Source organism: Annulohypoxylon maeteangense (assembly GCF_022496945.1).
Source record: "Annulohypoxylon maeteangense strain CBS 123835 unplaced genomic scaffold GGS22scaffold_9, whole genome shotgun sequence".
NCBI classification, from domain to species: domain Eukaryota; kingdom Fungi; phylum Ascomycota; class Sordariomycetes; order Xylariales; family Hypoxylaceae; genus Annulohypoxylon; species Annulohypoxylon maeteangense.
The window spans coordinates 493,457-508,489 of NW_025953256.1; the positions used below are offsets into that span (position 1 = coordinate 493,457).

The following is a 15,033-nucleotide window of genomic DNA, read 5'->3' on the forward strand; positions in this document are numbered from 1 at the left end:
AGACGATGGTAGGAGTTAGTTGAAACTCACTTCTTACATAAACTGCTACCACACAACTGTCATCACTCTATCTCCCAACTTTACTAATAGCCAATGTGCCGTATGCAATCGGAGGAGCCCCGGTTTAATGTTTACCACACCAAAATAGAAGACCAATACCAAGCTCGCCAAGATTATAGCGTCATAGTTAAATATTTGCCAATAACTGACAGCGACTGGAAGGAAGTGGCTCATGTCTTGGTATACTAGGACCAGGGACTCTTTGTCATAGAGCGTTTTGACGTTTAGGAGGAATATTTTCGGAATAAGATTGGAGTGAGGGGAAAGCGATGGTATTGAGCCAAGATAATACTTTTTACCTCAGAAATCCTCTATACATCATTGTTCTCGATCTCGGTCATCTTCTCCACGATTTTCTTGGCCATATCTATCGTCTCTTGCCTAACCACCCCGTTAAGGCCGGATACCCATTCGGCCATTTCCTTCCATAGCTTCCATCTGCCATAGCTAAACCCAGGTTGGCCAGTCCATAAGCCATCTCTGGCCTCAAGGCTGAAAGTGCCTTCGCAGTTGTAAATTGCCTCTCCGGCGTGTAGAATCCATTGTGCTGCAATAGGCACATGGATGTTTAACGTCTGAATGTCCTTTGCTTTGAGGGCGGAAGCCGCAGCTGGTGTCTTCTCGAAAGCCGTGTAGAAGTCCAATTCCGCTGCTATTAGGAAATCTTTGGCATCGACGATCTGGCGGGCGCAGAGTTGGGCTGTGAAGGCAATGATAGAGATAATCTCTTCAGAATAGACCGACTCGTCCCCTATCGGAGTGTCAGTTTCCACGACCACATACGACCACATAGATAGCCAAGTATAAATATAGCCACTTACGATCAAACACGTTCTCTCCCCATAATTCAACAAGATTTGGAAGTTCAGACCATTTGACAGCTAATTCGCCTCCGATTACGAGATCCGGGAGTTGTCGGACTGCATCGACTAATTTGACCAACTTTTGAGAGTTAGATTAAGAATGAAGAGAAACAGCGTAGCCCAATGTTATGGGGTAATAATTTACCTCAGTGTGATGGTCGGGGAACTTTCTTGCTGTGTCCTCGAGCAGCTTCCAAGGACCCCATAGAGCGCCTTTGGCTGTCTCGACAGTACGAGATGCATTGACATCGCTCGTAAGTCTTACAGCTGCATCCTCTGGACTGATATTGCCGTGGAGAAGGTCACGGATGGCACTTGCTCTGTAGATTATTGGTTAGGTTCGGAGTTAAGTGGGGTAAAACGGGGGGGAGTACAAGAACTCACTCGTTCCGTGTGGGGCCCCATCTATCGGCCAACTGCTTGTCAATGAAGGAATCAATTGATGGTGCCATTTTCGACGAGATGCTTAGTAGATGATGGATATTAGATGAAGGACGAGAATGATTGAATATGAGAATAAGAGGAACAATCAGCCGTGATATTTTAATAAGGCAAACTTGCCCTCCCAGGCTATGCCCCTTTCGCAATCGGACGATCACGTGTCGTGGTGATGCACGCATAAGATATGTCCTACAATACATCAGATCGGAATCCTAATATCGCCGGAAAAGGAAACATTGTAAGATTCATATTAGTTAAGGATGAAGAAGAGGTGTGAATGCGGAATGAGGTCAGCTTATGTGGCGTAGGTACTTGTGGTTAGGTAACCCCATTACCCGGCATTGGACGGAAAAGCAGTCGGGTTCCAAGAATGCTAACCCGCAACGGGCTGGAATGCTGTATCCCAAGTGACCGGAATCTCAAGGCCGCTTACGTGCAGGGAAAAGTACCGTTTACGATATATTGGGAAAGTTGAGCTGATTCTATTTAAAGTGTCTTACACATTTTACTAACAATTCGAGAAGGTAACGATCTTCTGGGATCTGCTCTCTGGAAAACCGAGGCTATCCTAAAATATTACATAATTAAGGTGATCGGCAAGCTGAATATCTTTAGCATAGTTAGAGCCAATTTCTTTTTATTGGCTCCATTGACGCCAGCAACCGTTTTTAGACACAATGGACGAGTAGAATTTACGATTGTCTCTTGGTATAGGCCTGAAGGAACTACCTAAGGCGCGGTAAGGCGTTCTGCGACATAGTGGTGAGATGTAGGATGCTATCCCCGCTGTGCTGCGCTGCGGCGGCATTGGCAACAGGGCAGCCTCAGCAATAGCCTGTTCGGTAACAAGTAACGTTCCTTGTAGTAACCCGGCCGAGAGGTTGAGATCCAGCAACCATGTACGCAAATACAATGCGTGTGTTCATGAACAGTATGTATCGCTTACAAAAGAGGTTGTTACATGTTCGATATATAAAAGACCATCCGTCAGCTTGATCATTGTATTATCATCACTCATCACATCAACATCACTCATTCACTGCCTACTTACCTGTCTAACATCACCGATCTTTCAAAAGCATCAAACAAGTATTCATCATGAAGTCCATCAGCACTCTCCTCACCGCCGTCCTTTTCCTCTCCGTAGGAAATGGCCTAACCATCCCCTCCGACAACGCAGTCGAAGTCCGCGGTCTCGAAGAGGCCCTGGACACCCGCGAGATCGACGCCATCATCGGCGAGCGCGCGGTCAAGACCAAGTACAAGTACGCCAACTTCCCCTCAAGCGGAACGTGCGCGACTCAGAAGTACTCCTCCGGCAACGTCAAGGATGCCGGTGACGCGGGCGGCCGCCTCGAGGCCAACGGCAAGGCCCTCGGCAGAAACAAGTACCCCCACCAGTACTTCAACCGCAACAACGAGATTAAGAACTTCTCCTCCAAGTGCAAGGCTCCCTTCTACGAGTTCCCCATCCTCCAGAACCACAAGACCTTCACCGGCAACCCGGACACCCCGGGCGCTGACCGTGTTGTTATCAACGTCTCTGCTAAGGACAAGAAGACTGGCTACGTCACCATCACTTTCTGTGGTCTCATGACCCACACCGGCGCCCAAGGTGGTGCCTTCAAGGAGTGCAGCTGGAAATAAGCAGCTGCTAGCTATTGAGGGGTCGATGTTCGAGAACGTATAGATTGTTCTGCCTTCGCTGGCAAGGGGACGGATGATAGATTTGGGGGCTGCTGTATTACCCTGTCCGCTCGTTAAATTACCTACCTACTTTTGGGTTTCACTTGTACATAGTTCAATATGAGACTGTCACATATTCCTCCAAGATGTCTTGCCAAAATCAAGTGTGAATAAAATGTTATGAGTCAGACTGACGAAACCCGTATACTCCTGTGTCAAATTAATGTCGACGAGGTGCTCTGTTCCTTGTAGCTTGTGGACGTCGATGCTGTGGTACTGGTGTACCCTACATGCATGTCGTTCGAATAGTCGATCCTATGAAATTGTGAAGTTAATATAAACCAAACATCTGCCAATAATTAGTATTAGTGTCAAATCTCTAAATCTTTAATGATCCTGTAGTACCGAGTAGTTGATAGGTGTGTAAGTCTATAAATATAGCTAGATTTTATGCGGTCACATGGTTTCAAAAGAACAAAAGAAAGCCATTGTGAAATTCAGGGGTATGGATAAGGGGTTAAATCAAAGTTGGCCTGTGAGTTATGGCTGTGCTATAGTGAATAATCTGTTGGTAGTAGGCGCCGACCGTAGGATCGCTAGGTGCCTGTATTAGGTAGCTGTTACCAAGGCATGAATCCTTTAAAGAGTCTTGGGGCTGAAGACCTTATATACCTAATGATGATAGGTATGGCTGACGGCCTTCCGGTGGGGAACACCTCAGCCACCTCCGCCAACAGCCACCGTCATGCGACAACCCGTCCTAATCAATAGCAAAAACTTGTCTAAGGTGAAATGGTTCGAAACCAAATCGACCCACCTAGTAGGTAGTAGACTTGTCAATGCAACCGCTTATGATTGGATATGTTACGGCATCATGTGAGAGGAGTGATCTAGCATTCCTGAAGACAAAGGATTAGGTATAGGCCTGTGGCTTGTGGCTTATGCGCTAGGTACCTAGCTTAGAAGCTTCTTTCAATCTGCGCCTGAAGTTGTTCCTGAACAACCATCAGATCCATGGATTTCATCCCAAGTGTATTCCGGAATGACGTGGGTATGTATAGCAGCTTCCTTACCTGACGTTGTTTGATTCTCAGTCTTGGAAGTCTTGACCTGATGTCCAACAAGGTCAAATAGCAAAGTTTGATAAGAGTGGATAAGGTATAATCTTAACCTATAGAAGTTAGCTTATAATAGTCTGCGAACTGGTAGGTTAGGAACTATCATTAGCGTCAATTGAGAAGACAAACTTTTTCCCTTGTCTTGGTAATTCTGCGTGATCTCAGTGGCTCAAAACAGGTCTTCGAAATATGACGAATAACGAATACCGAAAAAAACGAAAATCTGTTGACTTTAAGATCTAGCTTTCAACATTGGGTCATTGCCTTTTTTCTTCTCTTCATCTATTCAATTGTTACTATTCAACCGAAATAGGATATTGTAACTTCATCAGCTCTCAATTGCCGCTAAATCTTCTCAAAACCTCTCTTCCTGTTCGTGCTATCAAAGCTTTTACGAGCTCTCGACTTGCCACGTGCTCTACCTCTCGAAAAAGGTATACAGAAATAGACAGAAATAGCTTGCGAGACCATAGCACAATTAGGGAAAGTCAGAACGCAACCCCGCGATTCCTCCCGATTGGACTGTGGCTCTCGGCCTTGGTCGGTGGCACCGCATCAAGTGCGCCATTGTCTTAGAATTTTTTTCTTTTTTTCCCTGTGACGCTGCAGGATCGAAAATTTTAAGTAACCCAGAGGAAATCCAGCACCGCCTGGTCTCTCTTTTCCTCTAGTCATTATGGGCGACATGGCGAACGAGATCAAACTGCTCTCGGGCAATAGCCATCCGAGTCTGGCCAAAGCCGTGGCCGATCGGTATGTGTTCCTTATTTTTCATCATTTAATTCCTTCCAAGATTCGGACGAACACAGAAATAAGCAAATGATGACGTTCCTCGGTTATTTGTGGCTTTTCTCTCCAGACGCTCGGATGGCGAAATTGGAGAGGATCGGTATTCTACAGGAAGCAATTGAATATGAACATTAGCTAATAATGGGCGATCAACGACCTATAGGCTCGGCATTGAGATCGCAAAGACTATGAGTCTGAATTATTCAAACCAAGAAACCAGTGTAACGGTCGGCGAATCAGTCAGAGATGAGGATGGTATGGCTTCACCTTTACCTCACGTTATCATTGTCTCACCCGCGCGATTAATCTTGTTCACGAACTAATCGTTACCTAGTCTTCATATTACAATCCACCGCCCCGGGCGACATTAACGATGGCTTAATGGAGCTTCTGATTATGATCCACGCCTGTCGTACGGCATCCGCGCGGCGCATCACCGCTGTCATACCCAATTTCCCATACGCGCGCCAGGACAAGAAAGACAAGAGTCGTGCGCCCATCTCCGCGAAGCTGATCGCGAACATGTTGCAAACGGCCGGCTGCAACCACGTCATTACCATGGATCTCCACGCCTCGCAAATACAGGGCTTCTTCAACGTCCCCGTGGACAACCTGTACGCCGAGCCGAGTGTCCTACGCTGGATCCGCGAGAATCTGGCTGGTCAGGAGACCGTCATCGTGAGCCCGGACGCCGGTGGTGCAAAGAGGTAGGTCGACTATGACGCGCGCCATGAGGAAAGCTAGGAACGAGTTAAGCTGACATGATGCGACAGGGCTACATCTATTGCGGATCGTCTAGACCGCGGTTTTGCGCTCATCCACAAGGAGCGCCCCCGACCTAACGTCGTAGGCAGGATGGTGCTAGTCGGTGATGTGGTAGACAAGGTCGCCATTCTGGTCGACGATATGGCAGATACTTGCGGCACCCTAGCGTAAGCACCTATTCTACCCCCGGATCCCGAATAGCGATGATGCTGACATGTTTCTGTTCTAGTAAGGCAGCAGCCACAGTCAAGGACCACGGCGCGCGCGAGGTCATCGCCGTCGTCACCCACGGCATTCTAAGTGGAGACGCTATCACCACTCTGAACAATAGTTGCTTGAGCCAAATTGTTGTTACCAACACCGTACCCCTGGGCGACAAGGTCCAGCGGTGCAAGAAGCTAAGAGTGATCGACGTGAGCCCCACGATAGCCGAAGCTATCCGACGAACTCACAACGGCGAGAGCGTGAGGTATGTATCCCTAATCGCGATTCTCATCTCCAGCCCGTCGTATTCCCATTCACTAACAACCAATCCTTCTAGTTTCTTATTCACCCACGCTCCGGTCTAATATGTCGTGTGTTACATGTTCACTGCATATGTACACCACCAACACGCACACGCACAAGCATATCAGGGGAAGAGAATAAACATCGTCGGTAACGATGCGAAACTGAAACTGAAGATTGCCGCTACGTTTCACTAGAGGTGGCTTCTTCGTTTTCTTTTGGTTCTGTTCTTCTTCTATTACTTTGGGAGGGAGTTTTGAGAGAAATTTGCATTTGGGAAATCATGGAACGCGAATAGCCAAAGACGGACGAGACGAGACGAGACGGACGGGAAACGTCGTAGAGCATAACTCGAGGTCATATACGTACGGGAGTTTTTTTTTATTATGCGACATAGTAGAACTTGCATCTGCCTATGGATATACACTTATGTCAATACTGCATATCATCAATTACAGCATGGGTTATGGCGAAATGGAAAACGAGCATGTTGGTTTACAAGGGAGCATCATGTCATATAGCATTATCACATTATCACATTACGTATCGATACGGAACTGCGAATATAAAGAACATAGTTAAAGCATAAAGCATAAGGTATAAAAGCCGCCGTTTGGGAATCTCGATTTCATTTTTTAGGTTCCGGGAATACACTCTTGATGCCGGCTATCTTATGACCAGCATCCCCATCATCCCGCAAGCCATTGCCATGATTTATGCCCTAATGCAAGAACCAGAAGACACCGACCAAACGCCTGTAGGAATTTACTTGCGCATAGAGCTTGCTCGTCGCTTGCGAGCGTCGGCCTTGTGGGCGCGGACTTCGGCAACACGCTTGGCCAAGACCTGAGCGTACTCGTTCTGCAGTATAATATTAGTACGTGATATTCATCGAAGAACATGATATAGTGTAATAGGGTTAAACATACCGCCTCGTCCTTGACCTTCTCGGACTGTCGTCGCTTGAGCGCAATGCGGTGGCGCTTGTGCTGGAGACGTTGGGGAGTAACCAGTCTCTGGATCTTGGGGGCCTTGGTGTAAGGCTTCTTGCCCTCCTTCTTGGGCTGGACCTCTCGTCGAATGACGTACTTGCGGACCTATATATCATAAAAACACCCAGTATTAGTCGTCTATATTTCCATATTGAAGATATTCCTCTCAGACTCTACTCGGTGGTATTCATTGCATGGGATTCTTCTCTCTCATCCCGCAGAAGCAACGACCGAGTAGGTGATGACGAGTGAAGGTTTACTTACGTCGTCATCCTTGCTGAGACCGAAGAAGCGGCGGATCTTGGTGGCGCGCTTGGGGCCGAGACGCTTGGGGTGGACGACGTCGGTTAGGCCGGGGATCTCGCTGTCGCCTTGCTTGACGACCGAAAGGGCGAGGACAGAAAGGTCCATGCCGACGATGCAACCACGGACGGACTTTCGCTTGCGTTCACCGGTACGGCGGGGGCGGTAGCAGGAGTGGCCATCGGCAAGGAGTAGTCGGACACGGGTAGGGTGCATGACACCCTGCTTCATCGGGAAACCTTGCTTGTCGTTGCCACCGGTAATGCGGAAGATGTAGCCCTTGAACTCATCACCAAGGTTGTCACCGGGAACCTCAGCGCCCATCTAAAAAAAAAAACCCAGTGTTAGTAATTAGTAATTCCATGATTCAGAGCATAGCGACCAGGAAGTACTGGGTCGATGTGATGATGCGCGTATATGTAGACATTGGGGTAAGATATGTTGGATTTCGAAATTTCGCGACGAGGGCGACGAATGGGTTAGACGTACTCGCTTCTCCATGAAGTCTCGGAGCTTTCGCTCATCTTCGATCTCGATCAGCTTCTGGCTGCCATTGGCAGGGTAGGAGATGTTCAACTTCATCTCGGCGGTGGTTGTCGCGGTCGGCTGTTGTGTGTTAGTAGATGAAGTCGAATCGTGAAAAGCACACCGAAAAAAATTAAAGGAATTGAAAGGTTCAGAGTTGATTGTGTGGATTTACTTCGCCTAATCCAAAATTTCCTGCGTGGGAAAGAAAGATGGGTCTGCGCTAGGGCTACGGTGCTGCACGGACCACTTAAGCTCGCAACTCGATTATCCGAAGAAAATCCATTAACGCGTACCGTCACGAATTAATTGGGAGGTACTGTAGATCCACTTATTTCATTCCCATACATCCAAATGTTTACTGTGACCAACATCATTGTCTACGCCTGAAGAGGGCATTGTTCCCTTGAAAATGGCCTCCTCTGTTCGGTTGCACCCAAGGAAGCCAGGAGGTGAAGTTACCAGTTCAAACCCTCTTCCTCAGCTCATACAAACACCATCCGGCTTGGCAATTTTAGAGCTCCAAGGGACTATTAACCTCCCGGAGAACCATGAAAATGGCGAGGGCATTTCCCAAGAAATAGCTGTTGGGCGTCTTGTATTTCCAGACTATCATCCAGAGACCCAAGACCCTTCCAGCACCTATTGGATGAAACGAGTTCACCTCTACGTGGGCGAGCACCAGAGACTCACCGGGGAAGTCAAGAAACTTCCGAAAGCTATGGCTATCATCAAGAAGCGAGCTAGCCCCGAGGAGGATGTGGATATGAACGAAGGGAACTCTGAAACAACGACTGAGGACCTAGAAGTGGTCGAGATTGTCAAATACAAGATCGTGTTCTCTCAACGCCCTGAGCCTGTAGGGACAGGATGAATCTTCACCAGCGGACCTAAACCGAACAAATCTCAACGGCAGTTTCGATATGAGGGTATCACTGGATTGCATTTTGTGCCTGGCTCGAGTGCACCGCTTAGCATTACCGCTCAAAATGCCTTGAACATCCAGTACCTTACCGTTTCTATGCCTTTGCCCTATGTTTCTCTTAGGGGGATTGTGTAGCCGTTACATGAGAACTGGATACAATAGCAATTATGACGCTGGTCAGGCCATGGATTGTCCGATCTTATGGGGCTATAATTACGAGATCCTAAGAGGATGGCTCGTCACAGTAAGACCTCAATATATCCACAGAGAGGCTATATTGAAACATAGTGAAAGGGGGGAGAACAGTACAGGGACGTATGCTTTCTTACAGAACAGATGGTTAGAAATAACGTCAGTTATGCTGTAAAACGAGGCACCTTTCCTTATACTCCTCATTCGAATATTTATGGAACTTCCCTAATTCAATATGTATAATTAATGAAGAGGATGATTTCTACCAAGTAGCACATCTAATGTACCTATGTACCTCCGTTGCCTTCGATCAATTCTACTAGGTACCAAGGTACTTAGATACTTAAGTACTTAAATACTTAGGTACTTAGGTACATATATACACAGATGCATTAATTGATAAGATAAGACTTTTGTCGAATGCCCCACATAACTTTGACTTACATACAGTTCTCGCAATTGTCTAGGCCGACCGCGACTTCATCCAACTTCATCAGTTCATAATCTCATCCTACCATCAAGACACCCCAAGATTCCATCAACCAACTTCTTCTCAACTGCGACGTTATTGACGATAGTGTGCGATATTCATACATATTTCGCGATAGGAGTTTTGGGTCAGTGTTTTGTGTTGGGTTGATGCGGACCTTTGTGTCTCCGACGTCATTCTCAGCTCCTCGAGTCCTGCGCTGAGGGCAATCGCGTCAAGCTTTAACTCTTAACGCTGTCGAATCTTCCAAACTCAACAACCGATTAAACATAATAACGAAATCTTTCTTACAAACGCTCTTTCTTCCGACCAACCAAAACTACAAATTTTCAGCCATTTCCAACCTTCGCTGAAACGATTTTATCTACAATCCTCTTTCTCGATCGCATCTATTCCTGCGACGATTCGCCTGCTTCCAGCCATAAATCAAACAAACATCTGATTTTCTTCGAAATTATTCGAAATGGCAGCTCCACAACCTACGGAGAACGAACAGGTGCCTCCTGTTGCCTCTCAGCAGCACGAAGAGGAAGCTCCCGCAGCCTCTGATCCTAAGATCCCTACTCGCAAGGATACGTCCTTGAAAGAGTTCCTGGCCAAGATGGATGACTATGCACCCATCGTAAGCAGTCCCGCAGCTAATATCAGCCGCGCGATGGACATTCTAACCATCTACTAGATCCCTGATGCAGTCACCAACTTCTACATGGCTAAAGCCGGCCTCCCTCCTCCACCTACCACCGACCCTCGCCTCGCCCGATTAATTGCCCTCGCTGTACAGAAGTTTGTCGGCGACGTCGCAGCAGATGCCTACCAATACAGCCGCATCCGAGCGTCAAACACCAGCGCGAACAACCCAATGGGCAATCTCGGCGCAGCCGCTGGATTACAAGTCCCCGGCCAGACGCAAGCCAACGCCAAAGACCAAGGTCGTGGCGGCTTACTGGGCATTCAGCGAGCTGGGTACGGTGGAGGAGGCCAAGGAGGCAGCCAGAATCGGACCGTCCTTACTATGGAAGATCTGGGCATGGCTGTCGGCGAATACGGCGTCAATGTAAAGCGCAGCGAATTCTACCGATGAGCACATCTAGTTAGGTATGCCACAAACTACCCAGTAAACTACTAGTATAAATTCCGATGCTAATATTATTCCATCTAGCTCACGAACAAAGCCCCCATAACTACTACCCGCGCTACTGCGGAATGGGAGGCTGTATTACCACCACAACAACTGGCATTATTCACGATCAGGGCTAGGGTATTAGGCATTGGCGTTTAGGATTGGCTTTTGTGTTTGCGTTACATAGGACTAGGCTTCGATTTTGCCTAGCGCCACGCTTCAGCTGCTACACAGCACTGGAAAACGGGCACACAACTGTACAAAGCACCGGCATCACACGTCGGTATAAATCGCACACACGAACGAATGTCATAAATTGACGTTTGTTCTGTCTGCCCATATTGTTGGTACTGTTTTACATGGCTTGATGCGTGATATGTATGTACACAGTAGACGATTAACTCGTAAATTTCCCTCCAATCGCCTCGAACGCCGTTGGGGTATGTCCATGTCTCGACCTCGTCGTTGTCGTTTTATCTCACTCTCGACCAGATGAATGGTTTTCTCGTCCTGGATACGTAGGCACGTTAGCAACCTTTCCACCATATGATATATTAGGTACAGAGGCAGGTATGGAAGTAGGAAAGCAAAGCGAAGAGCGACATACACAGAGAACTCCCCGAGCTTGTGGCCAACCATCTCCTCGGTGATTTCGACGTCGGTGTACTCCTTGCCGTTGTACACCTGGAACTTGAGACCCACGAAGCTGGGCAGGATGGTGGCGGCGCGGGCTTGCGTCTTTATCGGCTTGGGGTCCTCGCCGCGGGCTGGACGGACGATGGGGAGGCTAGATCGCGCGTGTTAGATGGGTATTTGCTCGTTCGAGTGAGTGGTTGGTGGTTTCTTACGGTACGATGTGAGACCCTGTGGAGGAATTGATGGTTAGTGAAGGTTAAAATGGTTGAGAGAAGGGTTGCTCACCTTTCCACACCGATCGGCCTTTCAATAGCCACCTTGTCGGCTGCATTTTGTCTGGATTTGGGTAGTTGATGCTGATGGATTTGCTTGTCGCATTAAATTCCGCGGATGTACTAGGTATTTCGAGGTACACACTGTTCTTATCGATAACGGGGGTGGGAGTTTGGTTACCGGATTAATGATTTCCCCGGTTGTTTGAATCGCACTTTACGAAAGATACCGAGTTACTTATCATAATGCCTCTCCACTCAATCTACAATAAATATGGATTTCGATATCAAAATCAAGGCTCGATTTATTGTCTAACGATTCACTACCTACGTAATAAAAGAAACCGTATACCCTCGATGAAACTTTCACGACTTTCGCGTTCGACAATGTCACAACACTCCAATTGGGAGACATTGTAATACACGAGCTACTTTTAAGAAGCTTATTGGCATCGGAACACGCTCTAGATTCCCTCAGGAATTGTCATCTTTCCAATGGGGCTGGCTGATAACCTACCGCTGCCTTTTAGTGTAGCTGAGTTCGATTTCAAGGCGATATGATTACACAAAAGACGCTTGTCTGGTCTAGATCGCGCCATCGAGGAAGAATATAGGACTGAAGTATAATAAGATGACCTAGTTTCGTTCTTGATGAGGAATTCGAATCTAGATTTCTCCTAATCTCTTACAGCGTAAGACATTCGTACTAAGTGTCTTAAACTAAATTTCGAAATATATCTGCGTCGGCGTTGGCTGATTATATAATTACGCCCACTTAATTCAGACTCAATTGGGTAGTTCAGAATGAAATTGGCGGAATATCAACAGTAACCGACGTTCCTAATTCGATTCGGGGACCTGGTTAGTCGTCCCATTTACCCCTGGAACAATCGACCTATTTCGTTTTGAAGTCCCACGTCATTAAAGACTCCCCCAACTTTCGTGCCCCTGACGAATCTCCGGGTCTCCATCGCCACGCGGAGACACGATCCTTAGCATGACCTAATATATGTGCGGAGAGCTAGGCCCCGCCCCCCTGGAAGAAGCAACAAGCTTCATGAGAGAGCTGATCAGGGCTGGCCAGCCATCATGGCTTTTTCGGCCCTATCATGCCAGACTATCTTCGTTCCTGGCGTTAGTGTACCCAGTAACCATGGCTGATTATCGTGTCATGTTGTTAAACTATGACGAAAAGAGTAGCTCAAGAATCTCTTGCAAGTGTAGTGCAAGTATAACTCAGTTCAATGTTCCAATCCCTGTCAGGAACCGGCATAGAAACCATTCTCTACCGAAGACAACTACGGTGGGTCAAGCCATCTGTGGCCGCGGTTCTCTCCCGACGCGGCGAGCAAGTTCGATATGAGGCTCAATGGCGTCTATATCCACCGATCTACGATTCCCCTCGCCTTAATTGCCTTTAGCGCCAAATCATTATCCTGGGCGCAATTGCTTATGCTTCCATTCTCCTTTGCGTGGGGCGGAGCGACGGCTTCCGCTCCCGCGGCACACGTCTAGGGTCTCGGTCCTAGAAGTATAAGAGCTGGGCACCCATCATCGTCGGCCATGACTCGCGAAGTTTTGTCTACTCTACCCCACGTTCGTGTCTATTTGTGGTAGCCTAGATAGACATCATGAGGTTCGTCGATCTACTTGCTGTCGCTGCCGCCTCCGGCGCCGCCGCGGTGCCTACCAAGACCCTGAAGCGCGCCGGCAAGTTCGAATTCACCGGCGTAAGCGAGTCTGGAGCCGAATTCGGCAACCTTGCTCTCCCGGGACAGCTCGGCAAAGACTACACATGGCCAGACCATAGTGCCATCTCTGTAAGCCAGACAGCTCTCTGGATGGATCTGTTTGGCCGCTAATAGCTTGAAAGACCTTGATCCAGAAGGGAATGAACACTTTCCGAATTCCAATTATGATGTTAGCTACCATACGCTAGACAATTACATATAATACTGACCAAGACCTAGGGAGCGTGTTATCCCTGACAAGCTAACTGGTACCGTCAACGAGACGTATACTGTCGGCCTTGACGAGGTAGGTCATATGCTAAGACTGCTTTGAATACAATCAATACTAATAATCTAAACTATAGATCGTCAAGTTCGTCACTGACCAGTTAGTTCAAACACATTCTACTCTGATTTGCTACCACTCACCACAAACAGGGGCGCCTACGCCGTGATCGACCCGCACAACTTCGGCCGCTACTACAGCAACATCATCACCGACGTTGCCGGATTCGGAGCGTGGTGGACCACCGTAGCGAAGCGATACGCTACTAACGAGAAGGTTATCTTCGATACCAACAACGAGTTCCACGACGAGGACAACGCTCTCGTCGGTCAGCTCAACCAGGCCGCCATCGACGCCATCCGAGGCGCCGGTGCCACCTCCCAGTACATCTTCGTCGAAGGCAACTCGTGGACTGGCGCTTGGCATTGGGTTAGCTCTCACGCTCGTCTATATATGCTTCAGCAATTACTAACAGCACATATAGACATCCAGCGGCACCTCCGAAGCCATGGGCAAGTTAACCGACCCCCAGGACAAGATCATATACGAGATGGTACGTTCTACCATTCATTTACCCCTTACCCCCTCCACCTCCTCGCAACCAAACTAACAAAATCAAAACAGCACCAATACCTCGACTCCGACGGCTCCGGCACATCCGAAGCCTGCGTATCCGCCACCATCGGCGCCGAGCGTCTCGCCGACGCAACCGCCTGGCTCAAGGCCAACGGCAAGAAAGCCATCATCGGCGAGACGGCCGGCGGCGCCAACGCCCAGTGCATCCAGGCCGTGCAGGGCATGCTCTCCTACATGGCCGACAACTCCGACGCCTGGGTCGGCTGGCTCTGGTGGGGCGCCGGACCCTGGTGGGCCGACTACATGTACTCCATCGAGCCGCCCTCTGGTACTGCTTTTACGAAGGTTTTGCCTTCGCTGTCGGATTTTATCTAAATCAGCACTGTCGAAGTGGTGGTGGCTGGCCTGCAGTTATGTCTGACTAGGTAAGGTTGGTCGATGTGAGAGTGGGTGAAGTAGCTTGGATTGGGTGGGGGATTCTTGTATATAGGTAGTGAGCACGTTAGGAATTAAGAATAAAATGGGAAAATATACTTACTAGACCGATGTGAACGTTGCGCTCGATGTGTTGTTTAAAATATCTGGATTGAGTATTAGGTTGACGAAGTTTTGAATATATGCGTAATTCTGCTTCTGAATAGCAATACCTGAGTATTATATGAGGGATTACTTATACCTCTTCGTAGCTACAAGTATAAAACTAGATATTTACAGTTTTAATGTCACAATAAATCATTCTCACAATACAAACTACGAA

At 48.0% G+C, this 15,033-nt stretch overlaps 8 protein-coding genes across 8 annotated transcripts; 5 read left to right on the forward strand and 3 right to left on the reverse strand.

The window, feature by feature from the left end:
• Positions 1-371: 371 nt before the first annotated feature.
• Positions 372-1,375, reverse strand: GGS22DRAFT_188867 (uncharacterized protein; the record flags this gene model as incomplete). Its single annotated transcript, XM_047964774.1, has 4 exons — positions 372-811; positions 882-1,002; positions 1,069-1,243; positions 1,308-1,375. 4 exons carry the CDS (start codon positions 1,373-1,375, stop codon positions 372-374), a joined length of 804 nt encoding a protein of 267 aa, XP_047818491.1.
• Positions 1,376-2,317: 942 nt separating this feature from the next.
• GGS22DRAFT_145418 (Ribonuclease/ribotoxin) lies at positions 2,318-3,439 on the forward strand. The gene has a single exon (XM_047958866.1). It carries the CDS (start codon positions 2,463-2,465, stop codon positions 3,009-3,011), a length of 549 nt encoding a protein of 182 aa, XP_047818492.1. The 5' UTR covers positions 2,318-2,462; the 3' UTR covers positions 3,012-3,439.
• An 863-nt stretch (positions 3,440-4,302) lies between these two features.
• On the forward strand, positions 4,303-6,800 carry GGS22DRAFT_164048 (ribose-phosphate pyrophosphokinase 3). Its single transcript, XM_047961465.1, has 6 exons — positions 4,303-4,921; positions 5,121-5,212; positions 5,292-5,664; positions 5,731-5,889; positions 5,952-6,191; positions 6,264-6,800. Exons 1-6 carry the CDS (start codon positions 4,845-4,847, stop codon positions 6,289-6,291), a joined length of 969 nt encoding a protein of 322 aa, XP_047818493.1. The 5' UTR covers positions 4,303-4,844; the 3' UTR covers positions 6,292-6,800.
• GGS22DRAFT_164050 (ribosomal protein S6e) lies at positions 6,741-8,225 on the reverse strand. Its single transcript, XM_047961466.1, has 4 exons — positions 8,014-8,225; positions 7,486-7,848; positions 7,159-7,326; positions 6,741-7,090 (listed from the first exon to the last, which is right to left on the reverse strand). Exons 1-4 carry the CDS (start codon positions 8,104-8,106, stop codon positions 6,995-6,997), a joined length of 720 nt encoding a protein of 239 aa, XP_047818494.1. The 5' UTR covers positions 8,107-8,225; the 3' UTR covers positions 6,741-6,994.
• A 157-nt stretch (positions 8,226-8,382) lies between these two features.
• GGS22DRAFT_164051 (uncharacterized protein) lies at positions 8,383-9,486 on the forward strand. Its single transcript, XM_047961467.1, has one exon. It carries the CDS (start codon positions 8,462-8,464, stop codon positions 8,921-8,923), a length of 462 nt encoding a protein of 153 aa, XP_047818495.1. The 5' UTR covers positions 8,383-8,461; the 3' UTR covers positions 8,924-9,486.
• Positions 9,487-9,963: 477 nt separating this feature from the next.
• GGS22DRAFT_145462 (transcription initiation factor IID, TAF10 subunit) lies at positions 9,964-10,943 on the forward strand. The gene is made up of 3 exons (XM_047958867.1): positions 9,964-10,278; positions 10,336-10,751; positions 10,816-10,943. The coding sequence occupies exons 1-2, from the start codon at positions 10,120-10,122 to the stop codon at positions 10,735-10,737; spliced, it is 561 nt and encodes a 186-aa protein (XP_047818496.1). The 5' UTR covers positions 9,964-10,119; the 3' UTR covers positions 10,738-10,751; positions 10,816-10,943.
• A 152-nt stretch (positions 10,944-11,095) lies between these two features.
• GGS22DRAFT_164053 (ribosomal protein S19/S15) lies at positions 11,096-11,774 on the reverse strand (the record flags this gene model as incomplete). The annotated part of the gene is made up of 4 exons (XM_047961468.1): positions 11,698-11,774; positions 11,625-11,640; positions 11,384-11,563; positions 11,096-11,286 (listed from the first exon to the last, which is right to left on the reverse strand). Coding segments are annotated over exons 1-4 (274 nt in total), but the record flags the coding sequence as incomplete, so codon positions are not given.
• A 1,407-nt stretch (positions 11,775-13,181) lies between these two features.
• Positions 13,182-14,817, forward strand: GGS22DRAFT_145475 (glycoside hydrolase family 5 protein). Its single transcript, XM_047958868.1, has 7 exons — positions 13,182-13,504; positions 13,558-13,604; positions 13,655-13,721; positions 13,780-13,802; positions 13,853-14,129; positions 14,185-14,253; positions 14,325-14,817. Exons 1-7 carry the CDS (start codon positions 13,316-13,318, stop codon positions 14,649-14,651), a joined length of 999 nt encoding a protein of 332 aa, XP_047818498.1. The 5' UTR covers positions 13,182-13,315; the 3' UTR covers positions 14,652-14,817.
• The last annotated feature ends 216 nt before the right edge of the window (positions 14,818-15,033 follow it).

Coding starts and splice junctions, on each gene's coding strand:
- GGS22DRAFT_145475 (XM_047958868.1), top strand. CDS start 13,316: ATGAGGTTCGTCGATCTACTTGCTGTCGCTGCCGCCTCCGGCGCCGCC. Junction 13,605..13,654: donor TTCCGAATTCCAATTATGAT/GTTAGCTACCAT, acceptor ACCAAGACCTAG/GGAGCGTGTTATCCCTGACA. Junction 13,722..13,779: donor ATACTGTCGGCCTTGACGAG/GTAGGTCATATG, acceptor TCTAAACTATAG/ATCGTCAAGTTCGTCACTGA.
- GGS22DRAFT_164051 (XM_047961467.1), top strand. CDS start 8,462: ATGGCCTCCTCTGTTCGGTTGCACCCAAGGAAGCCAGGAGGTGAAGTT.
- GGS22DRAFT_145462 (XM_047958867.1), top strand. CDS start 10,120: ATGGCAGCTCCACAACCTACGGAGAACGAACAGGTGCCTCCTGTTGCC. Junction 10,279..10,335: donor TGGATGACTATGCACCCATC/GTAAGCAGTCCC, acceptor ACCATCTACTAG/ATCCCTGATGCAGTCACCAA.
- GGS22DRAFT_164048 (XM_047961465.1), top strand. CDS start 4,845: ATGGGCGACATGGCGAACGAGATCAAACTGCTCTCGGGCAATAGCCAT. Junction 4,922..5,120: donor GCCAAAGCCGTGGCCGATCG/GTATGTGTTCCT, acceptor AACGACCTATAG/GCTCGGCATTGAGATCGCAA. Junction 5,213..5,291: donor ATCAGTCAGAGATGAGGATG/GTATGGCTTCAC, acceptor ATCGTTACCTAG/TCTTCATATTACAATCCACC.
- GGS22DRAFT_145418 (XM_047958866.1), top strand. CDS start 2,463: ATGAAGTCCATCAGCACTCTCCTCACCGCCGTCCTTTTCCTCTCCGTA.
- GGS22DRAFT_164050 (XM_047961466.1), bottom strand. CDS start 8,106: ATGAAGTTGAACATCTCCTACCCTGCCAATGGCAGCCAGAAGCTGATC. Junction 7,849..8,013: donor GAGACTTCATGGAGAAGCGA/GTACGTCTAACC, acceptor TTTTTTTTTTAG/ATGGGCGCTGAGGTTCCCGG. Junction 7,091..7,158: donor AGAAGGTCAAGGACGAGGCG/GTATGTTTAACC, acceptor ATTATACTGCAG/AACGAGTACGCTCAGGTCTT.